This window comes from Ochotona princeps, chromosome 19 (assembly GCF_030435755.1).
Source record: "Ochotona princeps isolate mOchPri1 chromosome 19, mOchPri1.hap1, whole genome shotgun sequence".
Classification (NCBI taxonomy): Eukaryota; Metazoa; Chordata; class Mammalia; order Lagomorpha; family Ochotonidae; genus Ochotona; species Ochotona princeps.
The window spans coordinates 40,411,695-40,435,679 of record NC_080850.1 but is presented as its reverse complement, the minus strand read 5'-3'; the positions used below and the strand labels follow the sequence as shown (position 1 = coordinate 40,435,679).

Below are 23,985 nucleotides of genomic sequence, written 5' to 3'. Positions count from 1 at the left end.
TTTCCTCTGTTTTCCCACCCAAAAAGTTCTTAGTAAGGTGAAATCAACATTTTTGTTAGTTTTCTTTTGCTGTGGTAACAAATGACCCCAAACTTGGTAGCTTCAAACAAGACAAATTTATTCTTTTTTTTTTTTAAAGATTTATTTATTTTTATTGCCAAGTCAGATATACAGATAAAAGGAGAGAGAGAGGAAGATCTTCTGTCTGATGATTCACTCCCCAAGTGACTGCAATGGCTGGTGCTGCGCCAATCCGAAGCCAGGAGCCAGGAGCTCTTCCAGATCTCCCACATAGGTGCAGGGTCCCAAGGTTTTGGGCCATCCTCGCCTGCTTTCCCAGGCCACAAGTAGAGAGCTGGATGGGAAGTGGAGCTGCCGGGATTAGAACCGGCATGTTCAAGGTGAGGACTTCAGGTGCTAGGCCACGCCACCGGGCCCAGACAAATTTATTCTTACATTTGTGTAAGTCGGGGTCAGAAGTGAATTTTGCTAGACTACAGTCAGCATGGCTGGTTCCCTCTGAGGCGCCAGGGAAAGTCCCCTCCCATTTTTTTTTGTTTTTTGTTTTTTATTTCGCCTTTTCTAGCTTCCAGTGGTCACTCCCATGCCTTTCCTTGTGTCCCTTCATTACTCCCACTCCCACCTCTTGCTTCTATTATCTTATTTCCAACTTCTTCTGGCAGTTACATCTCCCTCTGTTGCCCTCTTATAAGGATATTTTGGTTACATTTAGGACCCATTTTGATAATCCAGCATAATTTCCCCACCTTAAGATCCTTCCCTTAATTCCAGCTACAAAGTACAAATTCCATTTGTACTTGAGTAACCCACAAAGATTCTAGGAGTTAGAAAATGAGCATGTTTGGGGTTATTATTCAGCCAACAGCAGTGATGATTTTCCAATTTAAAAATATTTATTTATTTTGAAAGTCAGACAAAGAGATCTTCCATCTGTTGGTTCACTCCTCAAATGGCCACAACTGCTAGAAATGGGCCAGGTGGAAACCAGGAGCCAGTAGCTTCATCTAGGTCTCTCACATGGATGCACGGTTCCATACACTTGGGCCATCTTTTGACACTTTCCCAGGTGCATTAGCAGGGAGTTAGATTGGAATTAGAGCAGTTGGGACTTGAACTGGCATCTATTTGCGATGCCAGCTTTGCAGGCAGAAGCTTAAGCCATATACTTACTACAACACAGGCCCCCAATTGCCTGTTTTCCAAACCTGGTATCTGCTTCTCAGTACTTAAACTCTCTTGATAATTTGTTGCTGTCAATGACTCCAGAACAAACTGCTCCCCTGAATTTCAAGATGTGGTTATTTTCCACTGATGTGATATCTGTTGTCTGTTTCTCCCTGTTGAGTGCATGCCCCTGAGAGTAGGAGTCCAGACTGTATTGTTTGTTTGCCACTGTATCCCCAGTGCTTAGAATAGTGTCTGGTGTTATCTTTTCAAATGACAAAAGGCATCATGCAATAGAAATTGGATGAGTTTCTCCCAGTGTAAGTTCTTCCACATTTTCATTTTACTTTGCTGGCAACTTCCCCCATTCCCATAGGTCAATACCAGGAGCTCAAGGTTTGTAAGCAGCCTGACTGTCTCCTCATATGGCAGGCGAATATAATTCCAGAAATACTCTAAGGGCTTGCAAATTTACACCTTAAGCCCAGATCTGTAAAATCTTTATCTGGATATCCCACACGCATGGCAAATTCATGGTGCCTCTTCTTTTTCATCCACTAAGCAAGCACAAACCAACACTAACTTCGCTTTCCTTTTATAGTCTCTGTCTCAAGCAGCAACTACCAGGGTTTATCCAAGAATTGAAGCAATAGCTCCCCGCTTCTCAATGCAATCAGCTATGAAGCTCTGTCAGTTTCACTCTCAAGCATCTCCTGATATCTGTGTAACTTCCACTGCTCTGTTCAGGTCATTGTCACCTTTGTGGAGTAGGTTTTAAATCAACTTACACAACTGTTCCTTTTAACTTCTCTTGAATAGGTTAGAGTGCTTTACTCTTAGTATTTCTGGGTGTGTACCAGTCAGGGGTTACTGCGTGCCCTGCTTCCATTCTCTGATGATTGTGCAGTGACTGTAACTTGCTCTACCACATGATCTAGGCCCCATATCCCAGGGGCCAGAGATTGGCATCTGTCCCGGAAGTGGTAGTCTATTCTGTAGGTTTGGTCACCCAGTTTATGAATTGCATGACTGGTTGTAAAGTACAAGCTGAGTAAAATTCCTGTGTTAGGATTTAAGAACAGAGGGGATGAGAGGAGCTGAGAAGCTCTGGCCTCTGTACTGCAAATCAGAAAACTAAGAGAGAATGTTGGGCATGAGCGAGGTGCAGTTATGAGGAAGCAGATCCTGATGAACTGTGAGATAGCAGGGCAGGAAAGAAGTCCAAGGACTGGGAGACAGGTGCTGTCTCAGTGTCTGGTAGTTCTGCAGTTATACTGCAGTCTGAAGCCTGGCTGTACTGTAATTCTTGCTGTCAGATGCCCAAGAGATTGCTGGCTTATTTACAAAGCAAAATACAAAACAACAACAAAAAAAGTAAAACCAAAAAATTCCAGTGTATGTGAATTTTTGTCTCTTGCAATAAACTGGTCACAGAACTATGTGTTCTGGTACATCCTGATACTGTTATGAGATTCTGGAAGGAAGAGACCCCTGGAAATGTCTGGTGTTGTGGTGTTAAGAGGTTAAACCATTGCTTGCAACCTTGGCATTCACATGGGTACCACTTCAAGTTCTACAAGCTCTAGTATAGATCCAGATTCCTGCTAATAGCCTGGGGAAGCAGCAGAGGAGGGTCCAAGTTCTTGGATCCTTGTACCCATGTGAAAGAACAGGAAGATGCTCCTGGCATCTTCAGCCTGGCCCATCCATGGCCATTGTGGCCTTCTGGGGCGTGAAGCAGCAGGTGGAGGGCCTCTGTCTCTCCATTTCTCTCTCTTTCTCTCTTTAGTCTTTCAATTAAATAAAATCTTTTTAAAAAGTGAAGAAAGGGGCCCCTGTCACTGCTTAAAGTATAACAATGGCAGCCCCAAGTGCAGTTTTTGTCCCAATTCTTTAAATAATTCAAGTTAAGAAAAAGAACTGAAAAGTTGTATTTCTTTTTCCTTTGTCAAAATCAGTCGTTGTATGAGAACAAATTGATCCCTGAGGACAGACATAAATCCCTACAAGTAATTGTTTCTACAAATATCACATGAAACTGACCATAATAAGTGAAATAATATTTTCTGATACTTGTCAACATGAACTCAAACCACATTTTCGATGCCACTTTCCCAAATATCTGCCTTTCATTTTCCCAGCTGTTGGGAAAAAGAGGGATGGTTGGAGATTTCTGGGATTCATAAGAATTAATACACATTTTTATTGAAGACTTACAGATGAAAAATAGCATTGGGCAGATATAATCATATCCTGTGGGGGTAGTCATTTGGCATTGTGGTTAAAATTCTGCTTAGGGATGCTCATTGCATGTTGTAGTGTTTGGCTTCAAGTCTGGCTCCACTTCTGACTCCACCTTTCTGAAGCAAGTGGTGGCGCCTACACCTACATGGGTGACCCAGATTGAATTTTGGGCTCCTGGCTGCTGCCTGGCCCAGGCTGAGCTTTAGTCTTAACGCTTTGTATGCACAAGAACCACATGGTTATACTAAGGTAGGAAGTGCCTAAAACATTCTCTTTCTGGCCAGTCTTGTTTTGAAGGGAATCAACGGCATCTCCTTTCTGATTGAGCAATGAGGATGATTCTCAGACCCAGGAGCTACACAGACACATGTAGCAAAGGGATTGTCTGGGGTGGCTTCTGATTGCGACAAGGGCTACATGTCCTGCAGGACTAACAAGGCTCAGCATGCTGAATGGCAGCAAGGACAAACCACAGGCTAACAAAAAAGCTAGATGCCGCTGGAGAATGGGGAGCCTGCACAGCTGATTAGATGAAGGTAGGAAGCAAGAAAAGCCACTGCTTGGGGAAGGCCAGTCAGCCAGCCACATGGAGCACAACTCATCTTGCCAATTGAGCTTCCTTCCTCCCTCCCCTTCACTTGCACTTTACAAAGTTGCCTGTCAGGGCCCAGCAGAATGGCTCAATTGGCCAATCCTCCCCTCACAAGTGCCAGGATTTCATATAGGTGTTGGTTCATGTCCCAGTTGTTCCACTTCCCTTTCAGTTCCCTCTTGTGGCCTGGGAAAGCAGTAGAGGCTGGCCCAAAACCTTGGGACTCTGCACCCACATGGGAGACCCAGAAGAAACTCCTGGCTTCTGCCTTTGGATTTGTTCAGCTCCAGCTGTTGCAGCCATTGGGGGAGTGAACCAAAGGATGGAAGATCTCTGTCTCTCCTTCTCTCTGTAAATCTGCCTGTCAAAAATAAATAAGTAATCTTAAAAAAAACACCCAAACTGCCTATCATTTGTTTGCCGTGCCCCATCACTGCACACCCTCACCTTGAATTGAAAGATGCTGGTCCCTCAAGGTAGCTTGCCATGCTCACCTTCATCTCCCTTCCATCACTTGTATTCCATCCTCCACATCTACTTTAGGTCTGATGCTCTGTGCAGCTCTCTGTGCAGCTGACTGATGGACCACTCTGCACATCTCAGTTCCAGCCATCCCTGCACCACATGGTTGTGCTTTATTAACTTGCTTCTCTCTGCTCCTCCTGAGACACTGAATGCCTCAAAGGCAAAGATGATGTCTTCATTCTTATATCCTTACCACCTGCCACTGTATTTTGGTATCATAAGGATGTGTATTAGTTTTCTTTTGATGTGTTAAGATATTTAGCAGTTTTACTATAAATTTAGCAGCTTTATACAACATAGTTTCATTTTACAGTTTCTGTAGCTCTGAAGACTAGACGTGGAATGGTTAGATTCAAAATCTCCGTGAGCTGAAATCAAGCTGTTGGCCAGGTCTCAAGTTTTCATCTGGTGCTTAGGGTCCTCCCCTAAGCTTGCTGATGACTGCAGAACTTATTGCCGTAAAGCTATGGGACTGATGACCCCATTTTCCTGTTAGTTGTTGGCTAAGAGTTACTCTCAGTTCCTCAAGGCCAACCATAACTTCTGGCATTGACCTCACATGGCAGTAAACAACAAAGATGTTTGCTGGAGTACATCTGTGATTCCTTCTTTGCAACTAGGCAGAGAGAACTCTCCTTGTATCATTTATGTAGTTTCCATTAACTTGAAAGGCAGATATAGACAAGACAGGGAGGAACTCTACTTGCGAAGGGCTCATCAGGTAAGAGCAGGTCTGCCTGAGGTAATCTCTGTGTTGTCACAGAACCTGACTTAATCACAGCAATGATGCTTCCACCCACTCTCAAAGGACAGGGAATTGTACAAGGCTCAGGGTTATTGGGTTCCTCCTAGCATTCTGCCTCCCACAGGCTCAATGCATATTTATTATATCAAATAAGGTGTGTTCCAGAAGATTGTAAATTATACATACTGTTGCTATTCAACTGTAAGGTTTTTATTTGTTATTACTTTGAAGGGCTGTAAACTTGTGTTGGATTCAGAAGGGCCTGAAGAGGCTGTCTGTGATATAACACAGTGAGGACCTACAGGGAGTCTAGGGCTGTAGATAGGACTTGGCTCCCCAGCCGACTGGCTGGGTGACCTTGGCCTAAATTCATAATACCTTCTGAATTTCAGACTCTTCCTCATAAATGAAATGAGGGAACTGAGACGACATGAGGTTGGCTCCTTTTAACATGTCAGAATTGCTAAGACTAAATCACACCAATCAACTTAAAATCTAACAGCTCATAATACCAAATTCATTTCAAATGGTTCATGAAAGAATTTAACTGTAGATGGACCTGTAGTGATGTCATTTTGAGAGGAAGAGATAGTTTTTTTTTTTAATGAAGTTATTTCTATATTGGCTGAATCTAACTAAATACAAATAAGAATGTATAAGTACATCTTTAATACTTTATATAAAATGGTGACCTATCTGTTCAGTTAGCATTAGAAGTTAATCTTCTTCAAGTTTTTAAATGTTGATAAAATTATTCTCTTACAAGAATTATCCAATTGATGATGACTGAAAAACTATCAAAGATAATCCTCAAATAGTACCATTCAATTTACCAACCATATGGAAAGCACATGGAAATTCTTTTATGTTTTTAGGGGTTAAATCTTTTCTTTTGTCTTTTTTTCAAATGAAGCCTCTTTGGCTAAGATAATTATTCTTTTCTACCCAACAAAAATGAGTTCTAATTTTAAACAGGCATTATTAAATCCCAGTAAAATAGGCTCCAGGCAGATGTATTTGCTAGAACGTCCCTTTATTGACTGCAGGGTTATTAACAATTCACATTTCACTTTATCTGGTGCACAGAAAATCATCTATTCCTTCACCAAAAATCTCTCTAGGGCAGCAGAAAGGACACATAGTCACCTTTCTACAAATGGCACTGACCAGTGCATGGGAAGTGCTTCCATGCTCATACAAGGGGCGGGGGAAATAAATAAGAAAAAATGGACTGTTCCCTCTTTCCATCATGCCTGCCCTGCCAGCACATTCCTGTTATTCTAGAAAATGCCAACAAGCAAGCAGTTCCCACACGAGCACTTCCAACCATCAGAAGAGGAATATCAACATGTATTTGGCCCTAAACTGAGTTCAGAACATCCTCTGGGCTCTGTGAAAGCGACAGCAGGAGTGTGTGGCTGTGGTCACTTACTCAGGAATGAGCCTTATGGTCAGAGAGGGTGGAAAAGCATGAGAGCATTAGTCAGCCACTAGTATCTTGCTGCTCGAGTTTCAGGAGCTGTTTTTCAAGTTTTGAGGTGTTTACTCGATGCATCATCAGAAACTGGCCATTCAAATGAAAGACAGGAATGTCAAATTTATATCTGTCATACCAAGCAGAGTTTTCTGGCAGTGTGATGTCCACCTCCTGTAAAACAAACTGAAACATAGGCCAAATTTTTGAATTTTAGAGAACACAAAGGAGTGCTGTAGCTACAGTGATAAACTGATCCACAATCTCCAATGCTGGTGGTATTTTGTTATGGTTGTCATTTTTTACTTCGAGGTTCACTGTTGTCTCACACCCCTCATTTCCATAAAGTCACCAGTTTTATTAAATTCCCTACTTCCTAATATTGCTACTTCTCTGATCCACCTATTACACTTAGCAGCAGGGCCCTACTTGGTTCCCAGTGAAACAAAATGTCTCTCAAATGGGAAGCTACCTGAGAATTAGGACAAAAGTGTTTGGGTTATAACAATGACAAAAATGTACTGGTTTCCTACATGAAAATACATCCATGAAAATTAGAAAATGAGAAAAAAATGGATGGGGACAAAAATTTAAAGCAAGCACGGACACAGCACCTGCTAGTTAACACTGACTCATATTAAGAGTCAGAGTTAGAAAACCAGTTATTGCTCAGAGGAAAACACTTAGGGGTAATGAGTTTTATGGAAATTGGCACAAGTCTCTCTGAAGAATAGAAAGAAAATTTAAATGAAAAATCATTTAATCTCTTTTCTTAAAGGATCCATGCAAATGCTTTATTCCTATGTGTACTATTTGCCCTGTACATGAGAATCATGCTGTATTCTGTTACCCTGTGCTTATAAGGCTCCAGCATTTCCTTGGCTTCTTCACAAAGGGGGCATGGATTCTACAGGAAGAAAAAAAAGCCATTAGATCCAAGAATGGTATTTGGCCTAACAAAAAACCCACAGGAAGTAGATTATACTTATTTTAAAGTTTTCTACCAGGTTAATTACACTGTTTTATTGCCAAAGCAAACACAATCATAGAATCTTATAAATAGTATTTCATGGTCCTTGGGCTGTCTGTATTTTTGGGTTGTTTTATTTTGACTTTGTGCACAAATCTACCTACATTGGAGCATGTCCATTATAAACTTGGATGCAAAGTATTTTTCACATTTCTGTCATTTCTAAGAGCTTGGTTCTGCATAGGTAATGAGCACCTTTGTGGCCTCACATAGTTACATCATCAGAATGGCTGAATCTGTTCTAAAGGGGAAGCCCTGAGCCTTGTCAACCTGGTTTTCCTAATCAGTGCCCAGGAAAAACCCAATAGGGTTGGATCAGGCTGGGTACTGTGGCGCAGTATTTTAGGCTGCTCCTTGGGATGTGTGGTTAACTTGTCATGGTGTCTAGAATTGAGTTCTGGATTGGATTCAGCATCATAATGCACACACTGGGAGGCAGAGGTTATATCTCAGGTACTTGGGGCCCTGCCACACATGTTGGAGACCTGAGTTCAATCTTAATGATCAACAATATAAATAAGGAGCCTTTAAACAGAAAACACATAAAACAAGATTGCGTATTTAACTGTTTATGAAAATGGTGGGCCAAGAGACTCTTAGGAACTGAACTCTATTTTTTCTTGGAGTAACAGTTCAGCTTTTGCTAAATCAGTGTCTATAACTGTGGTTTAGAACACAAACCACCACAAATAAAGTTGACTGTATTTTTAAATGATGCATTTTAAGCATCATAATTCATAATTTTCTTAAAAATGTAGCGGTTAGGTGATCATTAAACACATTAATTTACCTCCGATTACCGTGAGACAATGAGGTGTCTGAGGAAGGAAACAGAGTTCCTGGTTGTGCTGATAGAAAAACTGAGCAGCAAGTCTGCAGAAAGTTTATTCCAGTGCCTTTCCTTCCCACTTTGTCCCTTTTCTTTAAATGTACAACTTTGTTCACACAACAATTCTAATACTTTACATTCATAAAGCAGTCATCTTTTTCCTCCCTTCTCCCTTACCTTTGTGAATAAAGTCAGCACTGGCAGAGTTATCTTAGAAGCAGAGAGATGTCTCCAGAAGATTTTAAAGGAGGATCTGGCATGCTGCATGCTATTTCCTTGAAACCAAAGCATCTGAATTCTGCCAAAGAAAAATAAACCAGTCAACTATGTGCTTTGGACTTTGTTCGCTACAACACAGGAACTAAGTGGCAAGCTGAGGAGGGGATCTGAGGGCTTCAGCATCGTTCCCTGGAGCCCAGGAATGGCAGAGGCCCTGGTGTTTGGAACATCTCCATTCATTGTATTCCAGAGTTTTGAATGAAAAGGCATTCCATAATTATGGATTAGCTATGTGCCTGATCACTTAGTTTCTATAAGTAAACTGTATGGATTTTAAAAATTGTGTGCAAAATTAAGTTTCACCTGCAGATTCTCATCCCCTAAAACATGGCATTTTCTCGATTCGGCTTTTATTTACAATGACAGCTTATCATACTGGCACATATTCAGTGTCACCAGGAAACGATAAATCAGTAGCACATGACTCCAGTTGAAGGCTGAGGCATCCTCCTGTGAGATCCATGCCCTCTGCTAGAAGACATGGGGAAACAAAAAGGTGCATTTATTTATTTATTTATTAGAAAGGTAGAGCAACAGAGGGAGCGATTTATATCTTCCATTTACTGGTTCCCCCCTAAAATGGCTACAACAGCTCGTCGGGGGCCCAAGCACTTGGGCTGTCAGCTGCTGCATTTCCTGGTGCATGAGCTGGGAGCCAGATCTGAAGTAGAACAGCCAGGACTCAAACTGGTGCTCTCATATGTGCTGGCATCACAAGCTGTGATGAACTAACTTATACAGCTGTACTTAGAGGAACTACCAGGTGGAATCAGGCCGAGTTAACTTGTCACAAAAATACTACCTACTCAACTCCTTAAGAATTATTTTAAAAGGAGACTGTCATGTATGCCACTTTGACTTTTAAAAATTTCACAAACAAATGTATTGTGTTTCTACTGAAAAGATTCCAGTAGGAACAGCTTAATAGCAGCATGTCAAACACTCGGGTTTGAAGCTACTCATCCTCCTACTGTGCTTGTCATAAGATAGCCCGTTATTCTGTTTTTTTTTTTTTTTTTTTTTAAACTGAGCCTCCAGCTTTGCCTTTAAAGCTATAAATTTTATCATTTCATTTTCAAAACACATGTGTCCCTTTATGCTTTATCAGTATTCTCTAGCTGAACTCATTCCTTGAAATCATCATTTGCTAACACTGCTTCTTTCTTCTCTCTCACTTTATTATTTTTCCCTCTTTCATGTTGACATGTTGTACAACTTTATTCTTTGAATACCAACAAATAATTTCTTCCTCAAGACTTTTTTCTTCTCTTTTAAATTTGTTTATTTATTTGAAAGCCAGAGTTATAGAGAGCTGGAGATGGAGAGATGGAAAGAGAGAGGGAGAAAGAGCGAGTGAGCACACGAGCGAGCAAGCACACGAGCAAGCACTCATCTACTGGTTCACTCTCCAAATAGCCACAATGGCTGGGGATGGGCCAGGCCAAAGCCAGGAGCCCAAAGCATCTTCTGGGTCTCCAATGTGGGTGTATGGACCTAAGCACTCTGGTCATCTTTCACTGCTCTCCAAAGCATATTAGCAGGGAGTGGGACTGTGCAGAATAGCTGGGGTTCAAACTCTTGCCCACATAGGATGCCAATGTCACAGGTGCTTTGCCACAATACTGGCTCCACTGGGATCTTTGTACTTGGTTTTCCCATGCAGTAAAAGCTCATAAGTAGCTTCTTATTTGGGCTGACCTCATATCATCTCCCTGAAGAGACCTCGTAGTGACTGTCAGCAATATTAGCCATCCTATCATTCTCCATCCCCATGCCTTGAAATAGTTTTCCTTTATCCTTTGTTGTATAAATTTATATTTGTCCTTTCTAGTACATCAGATAGGCTAGAAGATCAGATATTTTTCCACCCCTGTATCTTCTAAGCCCCACAATTAACCTGGCACATAAGGGATGGTTAAATATTTGTTCAAAGGTTAAAGGAATTGGAGTGAGCCTTTAACCCTCTTCAATTTCTCTTCTACTCCTGCTCACACACTTGGTGTTTACAGCAGCCACTATTTGGTCCTATCTCATATCATAACTAAATGTTAGTGCTCTTTAGAGATGTTCACAAGAATCAGAGATGGGACGTTGCAGCTTGTTCTGATCCTTCTCCATCACCATGCTGAATCGCCTGTTTCTGCTCCATAGAGCATGACTGCATTAATTAACTGCTAATCTTCACTGGTGACTAGACTCCTCAGTGTAAGATTAGCTTTAAACTCATTTCAAACAGAATGTGACTTTAGAGAAAACCACCAACCCATATTAATCTAGAATAAAGACCACAAGAGAAAAAGATTGGTAATGGATTCACAAAAGCAATGATCATTCTTCACTCTAAATAACCAATCCTGGCGATGTATAAGGAAGGAAGATGATGAGGATTTTGCAAGAATCTACTAGTCAGCATTATTCCAAGGCAGAAAGTTAGTCTACATAATTCCATAGTGTTCTGTGATACTCACAGCTAAGTATTAAGCCCCAGTATATGCATTTTCAGTAAATTAAGCAGAATCAACAGCTTCATTTGATGAATGGTGAGGTACACAGGTGTTAAATATAGCTTTGCCCACCCGGCTATAAACAACAAGAGGAAACCAGAATGTTAGCTGTGTTTACCCTAGGTGAAAAATTTTGCTATCAATGAGTTTGGGAGAGCTTGGTCCAACAGTGACACACCCTCCTGGGATGTAGGACTAAAGCAGTTATGATGTACATGGAGGAAAAAGGAAATACATATTAGCTTTTTAAAAAGGCAGATGTGCCAGCCTTAGATATGAGAAGGATGGGGCCATTTATGGCTGTGACCTGAGACTATACGACCAGGACAGAAACTGCAGCGACATGCTTTTGGTGGAGGGATTGAAGATTTATTGATGTCTGGCAGGAAAGGAAAGAAAAACTTATTGCTTTTACCTCAGTGAATTGAGACTGCAGTGTTAAGGCTTTTAAAAAAATTCACATTCACAATGGAAATCTGTTACAGGATTTCCAGTGTGACAAAACACAGCATGTGGTCTTGGTTGTACCCAAGACAAATAAAACCTGTCATAGTAAACAGAGTTGCAATTCATTCCAGATTTGCTGGAATATTTGTTCAGCCAACCCAGAGCTGAGTAAAGTCTTCAGTGAGGCCACAACCGTTCTATTTACAACTAGTTCTCTTTTCTACAGCTACCCTTTACTCCTACCTTTTTACATGCTTTTAATCACTTAAACATGGTGCAGTTTTTACTGAGAAATGTATTACCACCTGTACATTTTTTCAAATGCCTATTGTACACACATTTTATTATGTTGTTAAACTAACTTATTTCTTTAGAAGCACTGTGCTATAAAATTCTATTAGAGTGTAATAGAAAGAAGAAATTCTCTATAGCTCTCCTAGGCAGATATGATGGCCAAAGTTCCATACTTCCCAGAATCTACTAATTCTAGAAAAGAAAAGGTAGAATGAGCAAAAGATACACTCCAGGGGGAACTCTGTAATATTCTCCTTGAGAGCATTTTACTAACTCTGTAAACCTAATGCCACTGCTGTCAATGTCACATTCACTGAATCATACCTTCTGGAAGTAAAATCTTAATATGGGCTACTCTGTCAATGTGACATTTTCATTAGTTCGATTATTTTTGAATAGTATCTTAGCACTATAAAAAACACTCTAAAAAGCAGTCTCCCCGTAAGCTCAGGACTATGAGAGGACAACACTTTTTTGATTATGTCATTGAGTTTAGTCATGAAATACATGTCCTTACTACACACACAGACGTGGTTTTACCCTCTGAATTTTGCTGCACATGTCTCTGATGTGAGTAAAAAGAGCTGTGTTCATAATATAAAGGTAGCACAACTGGGTCACCTTTGTCATAGACTGAGAAAAAAAGCAAAATCCACAAGACTGGATTTAGAATGTGTTTAAATTCCACAGCCTAACAATAATGATGGTGACTCCTGCTGTTTCAAGTCCAAGGCCGCTCAGAGGTACACATCACCCTGAAATAGAGAGGGACTGCTGGCCTTTCAGCCGCATGGAGGCCGACTTCAGTGGTCTTTATGGTGGAATGAAATGCAGCATGGGGGAGGACTGATTGGACCAATTCAGGCTTCCCTGCAACACGTAAGGAAGATAACTTAACTTTATAGCATTTCCCTGTGCAGCACTGAAGGGCAAACCATCACAGCGACTGATTACACTACAGAAGGAAGCCAGGGTCGTTTGAGCCTTCATTAGGATTATTCATTTCTTGCTTGAGAAGCTGCCCAGCCTATGGCTGCACATCACTTATGCAAGGCTTCTGGATGCTGCAAGCACCATGTGTGTCTGATTGGAAGGGAAATAGCATATTCCCCCACCTTGAGTATAGGAACTGACTTTCACTGACCAGAATCCTCTGGTACACAAATCTCCAGGTTCACATGTTCCCGCATCCTCAGCAGACTGCAGTGCTGGTTCATGTACACATTGAGGTGCACATAAGCCCAGGTAGGACCCTGGTTATTAACAGATGATGCTGCAGCTTCTTGATAAGAGTGCAATGTAAACTGAATGCTGAGCTGATATCAGCTAACAACTGTTTCCCTGGCTCTCACTGAACCTGCCTGTTCCACACAGAGAGGCTCAGGGCTTCACTTCCATCACCGTGCGATGGGAGAAGATGAGTGCTCCATGTCGACATCCATTACTGTCTATACTGCCCTCTTCCACACTATTGTTGGGGAAGAAAACCCATTATTTTGGGTTACTGAATATTTGTGTGAAGAGGAAGGTGCTGTTAAGGGATTCGCCATTATTATTGTAACAGTGTAGAATAATAATAATATAATAATAATAACAGTGTATAATAATGTACCAATCCTCAATCCATGTATGTCAAACAGAAGCTGCCTACATAACAGTAAAGTTGGATTTTATTGATAATCTTTACAGACATAGTTTGAGTAGATTGTCTAGAGAGGTCAAAGTAAATTTAAGTGAACAGTTTTCAGTAACTAATCAGGCAGGGAAACTAAGTATAAATGTCAGAATTCTTCATCCAGAGCTTTAAAATTACTCTTCATAGTGAGTTTCCACTGGAATGCAGCAGGTCTGGATTCCCTGCGGGCACATTCAAGTGAAGAGTTTGTGAATAACAACCTCAGAGAAAGGAAACTGCCACCAACCAGTTCTGAGATACCCCAAAACCTTCATCTCTTGCAGTCCTAATTTAATCAACTGTAAAATGGCAGTGCCACCACTGTCCTGTCTTTTCATTTCACACAGGCCCACAGCAACCATGCCCAGGGGATTTGGACCTAGATGTTTTCCTGCTCTAAGGATAATCACAGGCTGAGGAGATGCCATGATGTTAGCCTGCGGCTACATAAAGCCTGGACAAAGAATCTCTAGCAGGGGAGGTGGGGGCACGGGGTTGTGGCAGTTACCTGTAGGAGCCTAAAACACTTGTCCTTCAAGAAAGACAAAATCCTGTGAGCCATGCAGGTGTGAAGACACCTGCTTATCACAAACCCTAGGTGTCAGGACCAAGTTGGTGGTAGTAGAGAGGTAACAAGAGAGTGGCCTTGGGTATTCAGCATGCAACTGTTTCAGCACCTGAGACAAATAGCTCCCTCCAAGGGAAAGAATAATACATTTTGCTCTCTTATTGGGCCTCCCCTGCATGTCCAGAGTGCTGCCCTCTGCTCAGCCAGGGCAAGCTGACATATGTGAAACAAAATGGAAGAGAAAGCTTTGGCATAAGCAAGCATTTGTCCAGATCACCACTTCCCAAGCATCTCTCAGTAATGGGGTTGGTGCCTACAACAGTGTCAGAGAAGGGTTTCCAAGGAAAACATGCAGCGAAGAAAAAGAAATATGGTGATCAACAAGAACATTCATGGACTTCCATGACACACCAGCTCCGGTATTGGGAACTCAGAGGAGGTTCTGGGCTGACTACCTAAGTTAACCATAACAGGATCTGCACAGACTAGACCCCTCCTCTCCATCCTTAAGCCTCCAAAATACTGACTCAGCACCTGTCCTGGAGCCAGAGCAGCATATTTCATATTCAGAGTGTGCAACAATGTTCAGTTCAATTATGATATAATGGCTGCAAAGCTGCTCCAGAGAGCCAAGAAAACCTGCATAATGTAGTTGGGTTATATCATACATGAGGGCTTAATACAGTTTAAAAACCAATTTGAAATTTCCTTCATTCCCTAAAGATAGCATTAAGACGAGGGCACAATCATTTTGGTTCAAGGGAAGAGGACAAAGTGCATAAGGAATTATGCAGACTTCTTCCCACATTATCTGTCTTAACCAACATGACCCCTTCCCTTTGAAGGTACCTCTTATGCTTAATACTGTCCCAGACTGAAGCTGAGTTCATTAAAACATCTTCATTATACTATACCCAGTAATGCCAGTTTCCTTGCTATTTAACAAGCATACAGTTCCATTGTGAAAAAAACAACTGTTTGCAATTCAAAACTCATCCACCTAGGGAATGTCTGTCCCTAATATTCCACTTACTCCTGATTCCTCTTATCAAAGAGGTGAAGTTATTCCTGTGACCACAAAGAGCTGAAAGATGTTTCATTCATTTGTAGCCATTCCGGAGCCAACACGGCTTTGGATATTTGAGTTGTAAGCTCAGCATTTCCCTAGTCTTGTCTTGAGACACCCAGGAGGCCTGGGCCTGATGAAGATGCTGCTCAGACTGCATGTTGTGAGTTTTGTCTGGGCAATCATTATCTATGGGACATGCCACAATCTTTTGATCCCTTTTCCGTTCTTTGACAAGTATCACTGATGGAATGTTTTAATATTTTGGAACTGGGAGGTGACTTTGGAGAGTCCCCACACTTTATGAACAAGGGAACTGTTAACCATCTTTCATATTTCATTTTTTTGCTCATTGTTCTGTTTCTCCTAGAACAATGAGTATTTTTATATAGATGTGACCAACACAGATTTTTTTTTAAATAGAAGGGATTTCTCATTTCAATTCCTTTTCTTAAAAAAATAAAAATCTCAGAAAGTTCTGCAGATGAGTTCTCTGAATATATGGTGATATAAGAGCTTTTATGCTTTGTTTAAGGTTTAACTTTAAGATGGAGAAAAAGTTGAGAAAAGGCTCAGCTCTGAGAGGCAGGATTCTTTTACTGCAGAAGGTTTTGGTCTGTAGATGTAAAGAAATTCACATAATTTCACTTTTGAATGTGGAAAAACAACTGAACTTAAATCTCTTTCCTAAGCTTATTTCTTCAGTTGCCTCAGTTGACTGAGTTCCTCTTAAATAACAGAATCCCTTCTACTGGCTGACTGGGAGGACGAGATGTTTTAAGAAGAAAAGAGTTAAAAACAACAAATAATTCAATGCCATGACCTTCCCACCTGACTAAACCAGAAACCGTTTCCCCATTATTTCATAATTAATATGAAAACGTTCCAGAACAATGAGAGGAAGTTCATTTGCTTCCAGTTGTAACTTTCTGATTTCTGCTACAATCCTATTGGCAACAGAAGGAAGCAGCACATGTCACATGACTGCCCTGTGACAACATAAAACACTGTCAACTTTAGGTTCCTTTGAGATATTGTTAGTTAAGCAGAAAAATAAAAGCACGGATTTCCTTCCATTTTATTTATTTCATTTATTTCCTAGATTTAAAATAATGACCACAACCAGGTCCTAAACATTTAACATAGGACCAAACCAAGACACTTGTGACCTAGGTAAGCTAACAATTTGGCACACCTTCAAATGAGCACGTTTCAACTGTCTGCTAAACAGGTATTTCAGTGGATTTGAGCAGGGCTGGCCTGGAGGGAGTGTAGTGTCAGGGCTGTGGCATCTTCCACTAGCATAACAAAGGCCCTGCAACTGAGCAGACCAGATTCCCTTGGAAGCCACTTTGGTGACCATCTTTGGATTCCTTCTCCCATTGGGAAGCACTGCTTCCAGTGTACCTAGTAATTGAAGAGGTGACTGCTTTATGTTCTTTTCCTGCATTCTGGTGTTGCTCCCATGCTCTGTGTTGATTCAGTTTCCTTTCTAGAGCTCTGCCTGTTCCCTCCTATAGCATGTACTGTGTGCTCCCGTTGTGACAGACACTGGGCCAGGAACACAATGAACTTATCGTCCCTGTCCCTGAGGAACCCAGGGACGAAATAAGAACAGCTGATAAAGGAATAAGATAATACCACAATGAAGGCTGAGGGGACACGATATTACTGGTGAAATGCTCTGAAACCTACAGTGATGGATACTTTCTGAAAACAGACACTTTGGGTTTTGTCCCTTCTGTGGAAAGTTTAACTTAAGTAAGAAGTAGAGTTAAAATGAGAAGTAATGTTTTTATGCTTCCTAGGATGGGGTCTTAGGGAAGTAAACTGTATTTATGCTATACTTGGCCACAGCTTTTCATTGTGCATATTTTTGTCCAGATGATTTTGGCCCCAGAACTTGCTGTGTTATATAAGAAGGATAGAGGAAGCTCAGTTAGCCCCTGCTACTTGTATAGCTACACATACCTGATTCAGATGGTCCTTCTCACTTCAAAATAATCTGTAAACAAGATAAAAATTGCATTCAGGAACTATTCCAGCTTGCTTCTTGCTTCTTCTGATGTACACTCCTTGAATAAACAGTTGCAAAAAATCAGATTTAAAATGAAGAACATAAAAAACCCCTTGCTGCCTGTATCAGATCACCTCAAGGTCTTGCTACATTTGAAACCCCAGGCACTACTTAGCATTAGAGAAACTGAAAGCATCAGCTGGCTGCAGTCTATATAAGTTATGAAATACAAAACCTTAATAATAAAAGAAATAACTTATTCTGAAGACACTGCTCCACAGTGCTTCTGGAATGACAGAGCCAGGCATCCACAGCAAAAAAGAAACACCATGCAATTAATCCAAACACTGGAAATATCCTCATTTTTTTTTTAAGATTTATTTTTTATTGGAAAGTCGGATACACAGAGAGGCAAATCTTTTGTCCACTGAAAATCCTCATTCTATTACTTACCTACCTAGGGTCCTTGGACATAAACCACATTGCTACATATTCCTCTGGTGAAGGATATAAAAAATTATTAATTCTTCCATGGCAGGAGCCACTACTGACCACAGTAAGTAGGGAACAAAGAAAATCTAGGGATCCTGCCTGTCTGCCAGCCCCACTAACCTTGATTTTTCACAACAGGGCCATTATGATTCTATGTAATTGTACTTCCCAGCAGCCTGGGATCCAGATTACGGGGCTGGCACCTTTCACACAGAACCGTGATCAGTTCTGCCTGATCCCTGTATTGCTGTCATCACTCAGTGTTTCCAGGGCACACCCTCATTTTCAAGTGTTACTCATCTCTCCTTGCGGTTTACGTCTGTAGCTTCTAGTATTGGTAGTGAGCTTCTTCATGTTGTATGAGCCATCAGAAGATGACTAAATGAGAAGGCTTCTCCTCTCCCAGTGGCCCCAACACTGTCAGGAGCTTCTTATCCAAGGCTACACTTGTCCCTGCTTGTGCTGGGACAATGCTGTGGAACCGTGGACTTGCTTAAAGGGCTCTGAAATCTGAAAGTCCATGGATCCACGATCCCACTGGAAAACAGAAATGAACATCGCCAGGCAAAAGTCTTAGAAACAGTGCCTGTGCATATTTGGCACAATTGAGTGGGGCCTTTGCTACCGTTGGATCCATTAAAACAGTGTGAGCTGGTGTTTGTCACAGGTGGCTGACAAAACTAAGTGTCTGTTGAGAGTGGTACAGTCTGATTCTCTGCTTGTTCAGGGTCCGCAGGGCTGGTTCTGCCCAGGAAGGCAGGGAGGAGGTCCTCACAGCTGATCCCTCCAGCGCTTCCTCCTGCACCTGCCACCCTTTTCACCGCAAAACAAAGTCAACGTGGGGGGTGGGGGTGGGGAATCTCAGCAACATGCAATTTAAAAAGCTGCCAAGAGTGGCAACAGGTCACTCCAGAGTCCAATCAAACCCGGGACGTCCAGGACGTCTCTGAGAACGACAGGTGCAAGGCTGAAGTTGGGGTGTTGTTTACTTTCTGTCTTTTAAAAGCTGCCTTTTCCTGCTCTTGTCATCTCCCAGAGAGCCAGCCTACACAAGCGCGCGCTCCCACGCTTAAAACCTGCCTCCGGCACCACCGATTTAATTGGGCCCGGCGGCGTGACCTAGCGGCTAAAGTCCTCGCCTTGAACGCACCGGGATCCCATATGGACGCCGGTTCTAATCCCGGCAGCTCCACTTCCCATCCCACTCCCTGCTTGTGGCCTGGGAAAGCAGTTGAGGACGGCCCAATGCATTGGGACCCTGCACCCACGCGGGAGACCCGGAAGAGGTTCCAGGTTCCAGGTTCCCGGCTTCGGATCGGCGCGCATCGGCCTGTTGCGGCTCACTTGGGGAGTGAATCATCAGACGGAAGATCTTCCTCTCTGTCTCTCCTCCTCTCTGTATATCTGGCTGTAATAAAATGAATAAATCTTTAAAAAAAAAATAAAATTCCTTTAAAGTCAATCTTAACGGGCACCGTGTGCCAGGGAGAAGGAAGGACCGCGCCAACCCCGCGCCCTCACCCACCTGCGCCTCGCGCCGCCCCCGTCGTCGCTTCCGCCCCGCGCGCGGCACTTCCGCCCGTCCCCACTTCCGCCCGCACCCGCAGCCTGGGCACCCTGGTCCCGCTGCTCTGAACTCTGGTGTCACAGCCGCTGTCAAGGCCAGCAAAGACGGGGGCAAAAACCGAAACCTAACTGCAAACCGCCGAAACGTGACTCCTGTGTCGAGTCTGGGAAAAGTGTAAGGAGCCAGCAGGGCGGCGTGCCAACACGCGGAGCCAGGCAGTGCTCTCTCACCCTCGGCTCACACAGGCATTGATTAGTATTTACTGCCCTCCTCCTGTGGTCGGGTTACTGGGAATTCGACGAGCAAAACTGACTTCACAACCTTCCCCGACGTGTTTTTGTTGTTGTTGTTATTTTGTTTTGTTTGTTTGTTTTTGTTTTTAATCGCGGAGGCAGGCTGGTCTTAGGAAGCTGACCTTTGCTTAGACCTTAATGTCTTGCTGGGAAGGCATGGTGGTTCTGCAAAGAGTGGAGTGGGATCTGCACCCCAGGGGGCAGCTTGGGGGCAGGGAAGGCCCAGGAGACTGGGCTCTCCAGAGGCAGAGGCACGGAGAGGGAACCCGGAGAGCCTTGGAAACGCTGGGGCAGCCTGCGGCAGTGCCTTTTGTATGTGTGCTGATGCCAACTGGAGGAATTTGCCTTATTCTTTTATTTTTTGTATTGGTCCCTATGGGGCAATGACATTGAAGAGATTCTTTGGTTCTTTTTCCTTCTGTAAGCATCCATCCGTTTTGGAAAGGAAAGGAGGAGGGTTGAACGGTGTAAGTTGGGAGATGAATGAGGCCACGGGGTAGTCGTGGTATGGCGTGCTGGCATAAGAGGAACCAGCAGGGCATGTCATGGTAGCAACACTCAAAGCTGAGGGCCATCCTGTGGAATATTACTACTGCCATTTCACACATGCAGAACTTGCCCGGGCTCTCGCAGCTAGAAGTGGTGGCTAGGAGTTGGATTTATCTTGTACTCTGAGGCAGGTATCCATGAGCATAGCACAGCACAGTCACTGTATATTCAAGTGATTCAAAAAAGTTATAAAGCAAACCAAGGTCAGGGATGAATCCTTTAAACAAAACGTGCTTACTCTGTGATATTTCTAGAGGACACATTTAGAAAGTAGAATTTCCAAGCTCATACTTTATCGCTTCAGCTTTTGCCGATAGCTTAAAGGGGATTTAATGACTGCCAACAGACTACCTATGGTTATTTTTGAGGTGATGCACTCTGATAAGACCTATTCTTCCTGAAGGAACAAGAAAAAAATCACTCAGTAAAGTTCGCCCCACCTAATACCTCCTGATAGACTAGCTTTAAAGAAGTCACCTTGAGGGCCCGGCGGCGTGGCCTAGCGGCTAAAGTCCTCGCCTTGAACGCACCGGGATCCCATATGGATGCCGGTTCTAATCCCCGCAGCTCCACTTCCCATCCCACTCCCTGCTTGTGGCCTGAGAAAGCAGTCGAGGACGGCCCAATGCATTGGGACACTGCACCCGCGTGGGAGACCTGGAAGAGGTTCCTGGTTCCCGGCTTCGGATTGGCGCGCATCGGCCCGTTGCGGCTCATTTGGGGAGTGAATCATCGGATGGAAGATCTTCCTCTCTGTCTCTCCTCCTCTCTATATATCTGATTTTGTAATAAAGTAAATAAATGTTTAAAAAAAAAAAAGAAGTCATCTTGAACCTGGTTATAAACACCTTGGTGGAGCCTGCATAACTTAACGTTTGTGGAGAGATGGAAAAGCTCTGAAAAAAATGTAAATCCCAGATCAGCTTCCAAATCTCATTTCTTAAAGAAATGTGAAACTTCTTAAAATAAATTGAATTTATGAAATCCAATTTCACATGATGAAGGGAAAGAATAGCTTTACCAAAGGTGTCAATGACACTGAAAGTGTTTTAAGCATTGGGTAGGAGTAAATTTCTCCAAGGAGCTGACTTTCTGGAATATGAGCTTAATTAGTGATAATTTCTTGGATTATTGAGTGATGGCACAAGAATTGGAACCTTCCTATTATCATTTCAGTTGAGAATGGCAATCCCTGGCCTGAAATCTCTCAGTGGTTGATGCCTAGTCATGTGAGTACCATGCCAAGTGCCAAGAGCCCAGGGTACAAGTTTGGCACCTAGGTACAGGACTTACAGTACTGGGCATTCCAGTTTTGCTTGGAGAAAATGTCTGGAGTTCAACCAGAAAGAATGGTTGTCTCTTGAATAAAATAAGATCATCCAAAATAGAATTAATAAACATGTCTTCAGTGGTCACTTAATAAAATGCCTTGTCAGCTTCATTAATGGGTGGGTTAAACGCTCATAACAACCTTATTACATTTGAAAACATTTTTTCAGATGAGATACTCTCACCAAGTTTCTGAATATACGTATCAAGAGAACACAGCCAATTTTTTTGTTAGATACATTAGCCAAACAATTTTAAAAACGAAATTCTAGAAATACCTTTATAGCAAAATTATTAAATGTGGAATGGGTACATTTTTTGTTTTCTTCAAGGGTGTGTTTGGAGAATATGAAGATCTTAAGGTAGCACTGGATGTTGTATAGTTTTGTGCAAACCATGCATCTCAGGGGCTTTTGACTGTATGTCCTTTAATTCTGGACTCCAACTTTAGGCTGTGTCCTGGGACTTAGAGCTGATATGGGGATCTTGGTATTCTGTAGTGTTCCTTCAGAACTCTGATAGATTTGAGTTTTGTTAGATCCCAAGGCCCTGTCAGCTTAGTGGTCAGCTCAGGATGAGGCCTCTTCAGTGAAGTCTGTAGGTCCAATTTGGCATGTGACTCCTGAGATAACTCCAAGGATGCTAGAGGGAAACACATCTGTTCTTACTGAGAAAGGCTCCCCTCCTGAGGTCTCCCAAGGATAGGCAGGTGAATGCAGCAGGAGGCAGCATCCTTACTGGCCTCTTGGCCTTTCCTCTGGGGAACAGCAGGAATAAAGAAATGGCATTTGATGTCGGTCCCAGCCCTTCAGATACCTTAGAGAAATAGATATTTTGACAGGAGTCTGGCTCAGAGCTGCCACTCAAAGAACTTGCAGTGCTAACTTTCACTGGGATATACAGTGTTGGAATTTGCTACAATGAGTGACATATCATGATGGTGCAAGTATTGGTAGATTTTCTTCCCTAGTGTTTCTTGAGTCTTTGTGGTGGTCATGTTTGTTTACCTCTTGAGTCTGTCATTTGCCAAGACTGCAAACTCTGGTGGAAATGATCTGTCAGGGCCAGATACTGTTATGTTTAAAGTCCTGGATGAAAACAGTGGCAACCTCCCAAAGAAAAGACAGACTTCTAAGCTGGGATGTGGCTGGGTTACTGGGGTCACCATGGGCTGACTGTAGCCCAGGCACTGCAGGAAACAGAATTACAAGGGTGTCTGGCCAGGGGAGGGTAGCCTTTAGAAGTCTATTTTGACATTTTAAAAACTCTGCTCTCGTGGAAGACATTCAGAGGAGAGAACAAGGAACATTTTAGAAGGAGAAAAATGTTTGTTTGCAGGCTTGCTCAGTAATCCACTTATGCCATTTACATTAGTTAAACAACCTTTCTGTGTAAACACCATTAATTTCGTAGTATAAGAGCTCAGTGAAAATGCTGAAAAATAAAAGTAATTGTAGAATAAATTAGTACAGCTTGAGTGCTCATATATTGTAGGGAGCTTGTAGAATTTTGCATTTTATTGAAGGAAGTGAGTGCTGGATCACTCATTGATAGAGCTGCTAGGATGGAACAAACAGAAATGGCATTTTATAGACATACAAAAGCTGCTACAGTATAAGACTGTGCTGGCAATGAAATGACAGTTTTCACCAAGGATTTGGCTCTTGGCTCACTCTTTATCTTGAAAAAATTGTGAAGTGAGGTGGACATTCAGTGTCCTGTGAATTTCTCCAGCTCTGCTAGAGCAAAACCAGGGTTGTTTGTTGCAAAGTCAGTAGCCACAAACCTCCTCTCATGTGTCATAACGGAAAAGATTGCTTGTCTGTGTACAAGGCCTGGAGGTACAAACAAGGAAGATGGGGTCTGAAGGCTTCCAGGAGACTGGTGGCGGCGCCTTGTGATCATGGCACTCACTACTATTCATGTTACCCTGTGTAGAGGCTCAAGGGCTTTCCATAGTAACTGGAAGATGGGGATGACTTGTGTTTACATCAACCCCATTTTACTGACAAGGAAACTGAAATTAGAACCGGGAAATCACAGTGAGACAGGACTGGAAGGCGCAAATGGACAGAAGGAAACAGTTAATTCAGAGCAGTAGTTTGTGTTGGGACCTTTTAAGGATATTCCAATGCCTTTGTGTTATTTCCTCAGGAAAAATTTTGCTTTCCCTAGAGAAGCAGGAAATGGACTCAATGTGGGAAACGGTTTTCATTTTTCTGGATTAATCCTGTCTGTTATATTCATGAAGGTGGAGTCATGGAAGAGGAGGGATTTCTCC

The 23,985-nt window shown here is 42.4% G+C and overlaps 1 protein-coding gene across 2 annotated transcripts; it reads right to left on the bottom strand.

The window, feature by feature from the left end:
• Positions 1 to 6,289: 6,289 nt before the first annotated feature.
• Positions 6,290 to 19,620, bottom strand: C19H5orf63 (chromosome 19 C5orf63 homolog). 2 transcript variants are annotated; one of them, XM_004586607.4, is made up of 5 exons: positions 19,492 to 19,620; positions 17,429 to 17,532; positions 8,802 to 8,922; positions 7,616 to 7,672; positions 6,290 to 6,951 (listed from the first exon to the last, which is right to left on the bottom strand). In XM_004586607.4, exons 3-5 carry the CDS (start codon positions 8,913 to 8,915, stop codon positions 6,775 to 6,777), a joined length of 348 nt encoding a protein of 115 aa, XP_004586664.2. In that variant the 5' UTR covers positions 8,916 to 8,922; positions 17,429 to 17,532; positions 19,492 to 19,620; the 3' UTR covers positions 6,290 to 6,774. The 2 variants fall into 2 exon arrangements, with proteins under 2 accessions (XP_004586664.2, XP_058533737.1); XM_058677754.1 differs by lacking the exon at positions 19,492 to 19,620 and adding an exon at positions 17,932 to 18,084.
• Positions 19,621 to 23,985: the final 4,365 nt, after the last annotated feature.